The sequence below is a fragment of the Blennius ocellaris genome (assembly GCF_963422515.1).
Source record: "Blennius ocellaris genome assembly, chromosome: 2".
NCBI lineage: Eukaryota > Metazoa > Chordata > Actinopteri > Blenniiformes > Blenniidae > Blennius > Blennius ocellaris.
This window is the reverse complement of record NC_137651.1, coordinates 33,078,537-33,088,808: the sequence shown is the minus strand read 5'-3', so window position 1 is coordinate 33,088,808 and position 10,272 is coordinate 33,078,537. Positions and strand designations below refer to the sequence as shown.

General features: G+C 48.7%; 1 protein-coding gene across 1 annotated transcript in view; it reads left to right on the top strand.

Moving 5' to 3' along the window:
• traf4a (tnf receptor-associated factor 4a) overlaps nucleotides 1–7,278 on the top strand; it is a gene marked incomplete at both ends in the record, with an annotated part of 35,878 nt that extends 28,600 nt beyond the window's left edge. Inside the window, 5 exons of the mRNA XM_080514609.1 lie at nucleotides 2,090–2,194; nucleotides 2,358–2,519; nucleotides 4,251–4,412; nucleotides 5,131–5,286; nucleotides 6,646–7,278. Of these exons, the coding sequence (XP_080370735.1) occupies nucleotides 2,090–2,194; nucleotides 2,358–2,519; nucleotides 4,251–4,412; nucleotides 5,131–5,286; nucleotides 6,646–7,278 (1,218 nt within the window). The remainder of the gene's footprint in view (nucleotides 1–2,089; nucleotides 2,195–2,357; nucleotides 2,520–4,250; nucleotides 4,413–5,130; nucleotides 5,287–6,645) is intronic.
• Nucleotides 7,279–10,272: the final 2,994 nt, after the last annotated feature.

Sequence of the window (10,272 nt, the reverse complement as noted above, 5' to 3'; positions counted from 1 at the left end):
TTTGTACATGAGTCACAGTTGTTTCGTATGCAGTTTGTACATGAGTCACAGTTGTTTCGTATGCAGTTTGTACATGAGTCACAGTTGTTTCATATGCAGTTTGTACATGAGTCAGAGTTGTTTCATATGCAGTTTGTACATGAGTCACAGTTGTTTCATATGCAGTTTGTACATGAGTCACAGTTGTTTCATATGCAGTTTGTACATGAGTCACAGTTGTTTCGTATGCAGTTTGTACATGAGTCAGAGTTGTTTCATATGCAGTTTGTACATGAGTCAGAGTTGTTTCATATGCAGTTTGTACATGAGTCACAGTTGTTTCATATGCAGTTTGTACATGAGTCACAGTTGTTTCATATGCAGTTTGTACATGAGTCACAGTTGTTTCATATGCAGTTTGTACATGAGTCACAGTTGTTTCATATGCAGTTTGTACATGAGTCACAGTTGTTTCATATGCAGTTTGTACATGAGTCACAGTTGTTTCATATGCAGTTTGTACATGAGTCACAGTTGTTTCGTATGCAGTTTGTACATGAGTCAGAGTTGTTTCATATGCAGTTTGTACATGAGTCAGAGTTGTTTCATATGCAGTTTGTACATGAGTCACAGTTGTTTCATATGCAGTTTGTACATGAGTCACAGTTGTTTCATATGCAGTTTGTACATGAGTCACAGTTGTTTCATATGCAGTTTGTACATGAGTCACAGTTGTTTCATATGCAGTTTGTACATGAGTCACAGTTGTTTCATATGCAGTTTGTACATGAGTCACAGTTGTTTCATATGCAGTTTGTACATGAGTCACAGTTGTTTCGTATGCAGTTTGTACATGAGTCAGAGTTGTTTCGTATGTAGTTTGTACATGAGTCACAGTTGTTTCGTATGCAGTTTGTACATGAGTCACAGTTGTTTCGTATGCAGTTTGTACATGAGTCACAGTTGTTTCGTATGCAGTTTGTACATGAGTCACAGTTGTTTCATATGCAGTTTGTACATGAGTCACAGTTGTTTCGTATGCAGTTTGTACATGAGTCACAGTTGTTTCGTATGCAGTTTGTACATGAGTCACAGTTGTTTCGTATGCAGTTTGTACATGAGTCACAGTTGTTTCGTATGCAGTTTGTACATGAGTCACAGTTGTTTCGTATGCAGTTTGTACATGAGTCACAGTTGTTTCGTATGCAGTTTGTACATGAGTCACAGTTGTTTCGTATGCAGTTTGTACATGAGTCAGAGTTGTTTCATATGCAGTTTGTACATGAGTCACAGTTGTTTCATATGCAGTTTGTACATGAGTCACAGTTGTTTCATATGCAGTTTGTACATGAGTCACAGTTGTTTCGTATGCAGTTTGTACATGAGTCACAGTTGTTTCATATGCAGTTTGTACATGAGTCACAGTTGTTTCATATGCAGTTTGTACATGAGTCACAGTTGTTTCGTATGCAGTTTGTACATGAGTCAGAGTTGTTTCGTATGCTGTTTGTACATGAGTCACAGTTGTTTCGTATGCAGTTTGTACATGAGTCACAGTTGTTTCGTATGCAGTTTGTACATGAGTCACAGTTGTTTCGTATGCAGTTTGTACATGAGTCAGAGTTGTTTCGTATGCAGTTTGTACATGAGTCACAGTTGTTTCGTATGCAGTTTGTACATGAGTCAGAGTTGTTTCGTATGCAGTTTGTACATGAGTCACAGTTGTTTCGTATGCAGTTTGTACATGAGTCACAGTTGTTTCATATGCAGTTTGTACATGAGTCACAGTTGTTTCGTATGCAGTTTGTACATGAGTCACAGTTGTTTCGTATGCAGTTTGTACATGAGTCAGAGTTGTTTCGTATGCAGTTTGTACATGAGTCACAGTTGTTTCGTATGCAGTTTGTACATGAGTCAGAGTTGGCGGAGAGTTTAGCGAGTTCCTGTCCTGCGAGGCGACTTCTGTGTTTTTAGTAATTGTGTCGTACGAGTTGTAGATTTAGGAGACGCCAGTTTTAACCTCCTCACTGACCTGGTTCTGACCTGGTTCTGACCTGGTTCTGACCTGGTTCTGCCTCCACCCTGACGTGGTTCTGCTCCGCCCCCCCAGATCTACCCGGACCCGGAGCTGGAGCAGCAGATCCTGGCGCTTCCAATCCGCTGCATCCACAGTGAGGAGGGCTGTCGCTGGACGGGCCAGATGAAGCAGCTGCAGGTGAGGCACTGACCACCATGACTCCTCCTCCTCTTCTTCCTCCTCCTCTTCTTCCTCCTCTTCCTCTTCCTCCTCTTCCTCCTCCTCTTCCACCTCCTCTTCCTCTTCCTCCTCTTCCTCTTCCTCACCTCCCTCCCTGACGTTGTGGCTCCTCCCCCCTCAGGGCCACTTCTCCACCTGCGCCTTCAACGTCATCCCGTGCCCCAACCGCTGCTCCGTCAAGTTGACGCGCCGCGACCTTCCCGACCACCTGCAGCACGACTGTCCCAAGCGCAAGGTCAAGTGTGAGTTCTGTGGCAGCGAGTTCACCGGGGAGGCCTACGAGGTGAGAACACCCCCCCCCCCCACCCCCACACACCACCCACACACCCACACACCACCCACACACCACCCACACCCACACACCACCCACACACCACCCACACACCCACACACCCACACACCACCCACACCCACACACCACCCACACACCCACACACCCACACACCCACACACCACCCACACCCACACACCACCCACACACCACCCACACCCACACACCACCCACACACCCACACACCACCCACACACCCACACACCCACACACCACCCACACACCCACACACCCACACACCCACACACCACCCACACACCCACACACCCACACACCCACACACCCACACACCACCCACACACCCACACACCCACACACCCACACACCCACACACCACCCACACACCCACACACCCACACACCCACACACCCACACACCCACACACCCACACACCCACACACCACCCACACACCCACACACCACCCACACACCCACACACCCACACACCACCCACACACCCACACACCCACACACCACCCACACACCCACACACCCACACACACACCCACACACCCACACACCACCCACACACCCACACACCCACACACACACCCACACACCACCCACACACCCACACACCACCCACACACCACCCACACACCCACACAGCACCCACACACCCACACACCCACACACCCACACACACACCCACACACCCACACACCCACACACCCACACACCCACATACCCACACACCCACACACCCACACACCCACACACCCACATACCCACACACCCACACACCACCCACACACCCACACACCCACACACCCACACACCCACATACCCACACACCCACACACACCCACACACCCACACACCACCCACACCCCCACCCACCACCATACCTGAAAGGCGTCTTTGTGGAAGGCAGTGGGCGGGGCTAATGACTGAAGGGAAAATCATCTTTGACTGGGTCTTTCATGGATTTTAGTTTTTTTTCCCCGACGACTCAGTTTCTTAGTTTCTCTCCGGCGCGACACATTAAAGCTGCACCTTTTAATCCACGTTAATCCCACTTCGTTCGTTTTGTCCCTACGTTTAGTGGTTTGGGGTCAAATACAAGACGTATTCATTACAAGGCTCCTTCACAACAAATCCCTTTCTTCTTTCTATAAACATGTTTTGGTAGAAAAGATGTCAAACTGAGCGGTTTGTAGGTAAAGTAGATGTGAAAGTCAGATAAAACCTCCACACTCGGATTTTAGTTTAACTAAGCTAAGTACTTAAAGCTAAGTAATGCTAATAGCGGCCGTTAGCATGACTTAGCTCTAAAATGACACGGAACCTAAAGAACTGGTGGAACACGCCGTTATTGTCATCATCAATATATGTTAGTTTATATTAAGTATATCAACGGTGAGCACACGTAAGAAACCATACATTCAGAATTTTGGCGCTAAGTTGTGAGCGCCGGGATCGTTTTTCCTCGATTTTCTGAATTTTGAGATCGTCTGGAGCCAAAATCGTAATCGCGATTAAAATGCCATTAATTGAGCAGCCCTAATGTGTGTGTGTGTGTGTGTGTGTGTGTGTGTGTGTGTGTGTGTGTGTGTGTGTGTGTGTGTGTGTGTGTGTGTGTGTGTGTGTGTGTGTGTGTGTGTGTGTGTGTGTGTGTGTGTGTGTGTGTGTGTGTGTGTGTGTGTGTGTGTGTGTGTGTGTGTGTGTGTGTGTGTCCTGCAGAACCACCAGGGGGTGTGTCCTCAGGAGAGCGTTTACTGCGAGAACAAGTGTGGCGCCAGGATGATGCGTCGCCTGCTGTCGCAGCACAGCATGGCCGAGTGTCCCAAACGCACGCAGCCCTGCAAGTACTGCGGCAAGGAGTTTGTCTTCGACACCATCCAGGTGGGTGTCCCCCATCCCTCCCCCCCTCCCTCCGGACCCCTGCTGAGCACCGCCTCCTCCTGTCCCCCTCCACACATGGAGCCAGACGGGAGGGACTATTAGGAGACGGGAGGGACTGATAGGAGGGACTATTAGGAGACGGTAGGGACTGATAGGAGACGGTAGGGACTGGTAGGAGGGACTGATAGGAGACGGTAGGGACTGGTAGGAGGGACTGATAGGAGACGGTAGGGACTGATGGGAGACGGGAGGGACTCTTAGAAGATAGGAGGGACTGATAGGAGACGGGAGGGACTGATAGGAGGGACTATGAGGAGATAGGAGGGACAGATAGGAGACGGTAGGGACTGATAGGAGGGACTATGAGGAGACGGGAGGGACTGTTAGGAGACGGGAGGGACTCTTAGAAGTTAGGAGGGACTGTTAGGAGACGTTAGGGACTGATAGGAGGGACTGATAGGAGACGGTAGGGACTGATAGGAGGGACTATGAGGAGATAGGAGGGACTGATAGGAGGGACTGATAGGAGGGACTGATAGGAGACGGGAGGGACTGTTATGATTATTAGTTTCTCAATATAACCAAACCAAAAAAAACAAAACACAAATCAAAGTGTGACTCATGAAAAATGTCTTCAATTGTGGGTTTTTTCTGAACTTGGAAGACCTTTCTGCTCCGGTTGGTCTCTAATGTGTGTGTGTGTGTGTGTGTTGTGCAGAACCACCAGTACCACTGCCCCCGCTTCCCGGTCCAGTGCCCCAACCAGTGCGGGACGCCCAACATCGCCCGCGAGGACCTGGCCAACCACGTGAAGGACAACTGCGGCAGCGCGCTCGTCCTCTGTCCCTTCAAGGACGCCGGCTGCAAACACCGGGTACGGCCGGGACGCTCCGTCCTATAGAATCGCCTATTTGTCCCCGTGTCCAGCGTCCCCAGTCCCTCCTGCTTAGACATACACATCCTTTGTCCCCGTGTCCAGCGTCCCCAGTCCCTCCTGCTTAGACGTAAACATCCTTTGTCCCCGTGTCCAGCGTCCCCAGTCCCTCCTGCTTAGACATACACATCCTTTGTCCCCGTGTCCAGCGTCCCCAGTCCCTCCTGCTTAGACGTAAACATCCTTTGTCCCCGTGTCCAGCGTCCCCAGTCCCTCCTGCTTAGACGTACACATCCCAGCCTTCAGGCAGCGTTTTAATGAGCGCAGGACTTCTACTGTAGCTTGTCTCTATTTTTAAAGAAGAAGTGCGGCTCTGCTGCCGGCTGGTTCAGACCCCGAGCCTCGGAGGAAGACTGGATGTGTCTTCTATTTACAGATGGTGCAGAGAGAGAGAGAGAGAAAATGGTGTTTCCACAACTCGCCTCTACCTTCCCAGCATTCATCTGCTTTCTTATGAGTGTGAAGCACGTTTAAGCTTCTCGCTGTGTTTTGCTAGCCAACATCGGTCTAATAATGTGTTTCTCTGTGCGACTGAGCTAACACTAATCATAAATTGGCAAATGGTTGCGTGTAATGTTACGACAGTCCGCTCGCTACCGTAGCTAGCAGCGCTACACTTTGGTGGCAGTCGTGGCGAGATAGCCGCGTTCTGTTAGCCGTAAGCCAGCCGCCGTTACCATTCATGCCAGGATTATATGCTATTCCTAGCTAACGTTAGCTAAACACAGCTGTTAGCTAGCTCCACCAAAGTGCGCGGAGCTCAAGCTCACGTTTGCTAAATTAATTTAACGAACGTTGGCGACGGTAGCGTTACTTCCTTCTGTTCTCCGGCGTCACGAGTGACAACGGGACGCCTCCGCTTCAAACGCTCCACATGGAGGTGGTGCTGCTGTGCTATGCTAGCTCCATCGCGCAAAGACTGCTAGTAGCTGTAGCTTGACGCTTCTGGCCATTTCAAAGTCGTCCCGCACCTCATGTGGGGCGGCGGGTTGCCGCTGAGCCTGAGAGCCGGTTGGAGACGAGTCTCGGTTGGTTCTGGTCACTCGGCGACTTACGGATTTGACGTTGACGATCCTTTAGAACCGAGTCGTCGACGCGTCGCTACAGGCCGAGTTTTAGACTAAACGGAGGCTGTGGGAGTCGCGGTTTTTTGGGGTAAATCCTGCCAACGGGAGCAGAATAAATGAAGTAGACCAGGAACGATCTGACACCAAAGCGACAGATTGCGAAAGACTATATACTGTAACTGTACCTTCGTGGTTTCTAAGACGAGCCCGTCTGTGTGTTGACCCCCCGCAGTGCCCCAAGCTGGCGATCGGCCGTCACCTGGAGGACACCACCAAGTCCCACCTCACCATGATGTGCAACCTGGTGGGTCGCCAGCGGCAGGAGATCCTGGAGCTGCGGCGGGAAATGGAGGAGCTGTCGGTCAGCCACGACGGCGTCCTCATCTGGAAGCTCAGCGACTACTCGCGCAAGCTGCAGGAGGCCAAGCTGCGGAGCAACCACGAGTTCTTCAGCCCGCCGTTCTACACCCACCGCTACGGCTACAAGCTGCAGGTGTCGGCCTTCCTCAACGGCAACGGCAGCGGCGAGGGCTCGCACCTGTCGGTCTACATCCGCGTGCTGCCCGGCGAGTACGACAACCTGCTGGAGTGGCCCTTCTCCTACAAGGTGACCTTCTCCATCCTGGACCAGAGCGACCCGTCGCTCTCCAAGCCGCAGCACATCACCGAGACCTTCAACCCCGACCCCAACTGGAAGAACTTCCAGAAGCCCTGCAGCAGCCGCAACTCGCTGGACGAGAGCACCCTGGGGTTCGGCTACCCCAAGTTCATCTCGCACGAGGAGATCAAGAAGAGGAACTACATCCGAGACAACTGCATCTTCGTCAAGGCGTCGATAGAGATCCCGCAGAAGATCATGGCTTAGGAGGAGGAGGGGGAGGGGGAGGGGGAGGGTAGAGACTGGAACTCGCTCTTTACCTGGAGGACGTCGTCACGCCCTCCCCTTTCGAGACTCTCCGCCCTCGCCGCCTCTCCGTCGCAGAGCGTGAGGCGAGTCGGCCCGGCTGGAGGCGAAGGATTCTGGCCGCCGTTTCTTTTCTGATCGTTTTTCTATTCGTTTGTTGACCCTTTTTATCACAGTCTACGACAAAAAGCCTTGGAAATCAAACAGTGCCTAGAGAGTTTATTTTAAGTTATACTTTTGTTGTTGTTGTTGTTGTTGTTATTTTCTGCAGTACAGATGTTGAAGACTATGGAAAAGGTAAAAAAAAAAAAATACATAAAATGAGAAGGAAGGGTGGAGCCGCTGCACTGAGAGGAGAAGAGGAAGGAGGTTGGAAGCCGTTCAGATCGATGAAAGAGGCGGAGCTCAGCCTTTTGTTTACGCGGCGGACTGATCCCTGAAAACACACGCACGCACGCACGCACACACGCACGCACGCACACACACACACACACACACACACACACACACACACACACACGCGGTCCTGCTGAGAGCGACTCGCCCGGCTCTTGTGAACACAAACGATCAATTCCTGCAGTTTTCAGGTGAGAACTTTGCGGCTCAAACGGCGGCGAGTTCGGTAAACATGGCCGCCGAGAGACGGGGAAAAAGAAAACGCCTCCGACGTCCGTGAAACTCCCAAGAAAACATTGTTTGCTTAGCGTAGCTGTGAAAAGAGCGGGAACGACGAAGTCCGCGTGGAAGTTTAAAGATTAAAAAAGTTTCCCCCGGCCGTCTCTGAATTCTCCACACAGACCTGGAGTTTTACCGTTTTGAGTTGATGCTAAGCTAACTGGCTAGCCGATGTTTTCCACTTCATGCGGCTGTGAACGAAAAACATTTTAAGTCTTGAGATAAATCTACCATGCTGATCTTTTTTACGCAAGTTTTAACCAGCCGTGTCGCGATTGAGCGTTGAGGTACTTTTTTTTTTTTTTTTTTTTTTTAATCGAGAAACAAAATTACAGTAAAAGAAGGTCAACTTGATTGATATTTTGCTGAAAATGAGGAAATAAAGTCAATATTTGAATCTTAAAGTCGGAACAATTGACATTTCTTGATAGAACAGAGGCCACGTTGACACGTAACCCCGGTTTTTAACTGAACCTTTCTTTGCATTTTCACGTAAACGAGGCCATTTACCTCAACGCCATGTTTTTTGTTTTTGTTTTTGTTTTTTCTGGGACCGACTGGCGTCGTGTTGCCAGATCAGATTGACAGTTTCCAGCCCAATCGCATCTTGGAACATGACCACTCCAATAAAAACCAGCCCAAAGTGTTTTTTTTCCCACCTGACTTAAACAAAAATAGCCCTGATCGTGATCGTGGCTTCATGCGTCTCGTTACACTGCCCCCTACAGGTCTGGATGCTCATAGCAGCTCTGAACCAGGAGGACATGTAGGTTCCGTGTCAATCAAGATTATACAGAAATATACATTTTTGTAAAACCCCGGATACGTGTAAACGTGGCCTGAAAGTAAATTTAGTGTGGTTTTTTTTAAAATGGAAGTCCAGAATAAATTAGAAATCCTTTTACAAAATGGAGTCCCTGATTAAAAAGAAACCCCTCGATCTTCCAATGACTTCCCGTTTCTTCGATCGGTGTTGTTGGCGTCGGCATTTTGTACATCTTCGTCGCTGGAAGATCCGCCTCTTCTTCCCAGACAAACTCTCGCCGGCCGTAAAGCTGGTTGATGATTGGCCGAGGAGAGAAAAGTACCTTCGGGTTGGGCGGAGTAGACAAGGAGGAGGAGGAGGAGGAGGAGGAGGAGGAGAAGGACGCCAGCATTTAGGAGTGAAGGAAAAGCCATGTGGCCTTTTTATACAGTATGTCTTGGCATGGGGGTTGTCGGGGGCGACGAGGGCGACGATGAACACATGCATGCTTCATGTGCGACCACCTGGACCACCTTTTGTACTGTAACCTGTTATCTTGAAACCTCCTGTTCATGGATATCCTGTCTTTTTTTTTTTTTTGGGACCATTTGAAAGTTTCTTCCTTGTTTTGTTTTTTTTTATATATATATATTCGATAAAATGTGAACGCTGTCGGTGATTTAACCTATAAAGACAATGAACACTCGGCTGTGACGTGTGCTGATTTACGTACGCAGCGCCTGCTCCTTCGTCTGCACACACACACACACACACACACACACACACACACACACACACACACAAAGCGACGAAGAGGCGTGGCCTGCCGCCTCCATCGCAAGCAGCTCCATCAGACTTTGATGCTCCAGTACACTCATGATGTATGTGAATACTAATGTCAAAAAAAAAAAAAAAAAAATGCAGAAGCACATTCTGTCTTTTTTTCTTATTCTACATGGTGGAGATTTAAAAAAAAAAAAAAAAAAAAAAAAACTCCTGATTTCTTGTCATAATACCAGCTGATATTTTCCAGTGATTTAAAGAAGTTAGGGGATCAAAACTTTTTGTAAGATTCTGTATTTTTAAAAAGTACCTACCTGTTTTATACAAACGCTTTTTTTTTTTTTTTTTTTTTTTTGTTGTCGTTGTTGTTGGAGAGTCGGGGTTGACTTTGGGACATTTTTCAGACCCATCTCTTCTCTTGAACATTTGGATAATTTGTTTGTCCGTGTGGTTGGAGCCTCACATAATCTGTCTGCATTCTTTCCTCTTCAGAAGTATTTATTTTAAGGAGCCGTCGTGCGACTTTGCACAGGCGGCGCAAATGTTTTAATATGTCGATTGATGAGTGCTTGTCAATTTCTTTACTGAAATAAAATACCATATATTATAGCTCCTCGCTGGGTGTCCTTTACTTTATCACAGTACATCGTCACACACACACACACACACACACACACACGGTTCTGAATTTATGAAATACTGTTTTCTGGAGAGAAAATAATTGGCGGTTTTTCTGCATTAATGACATAATT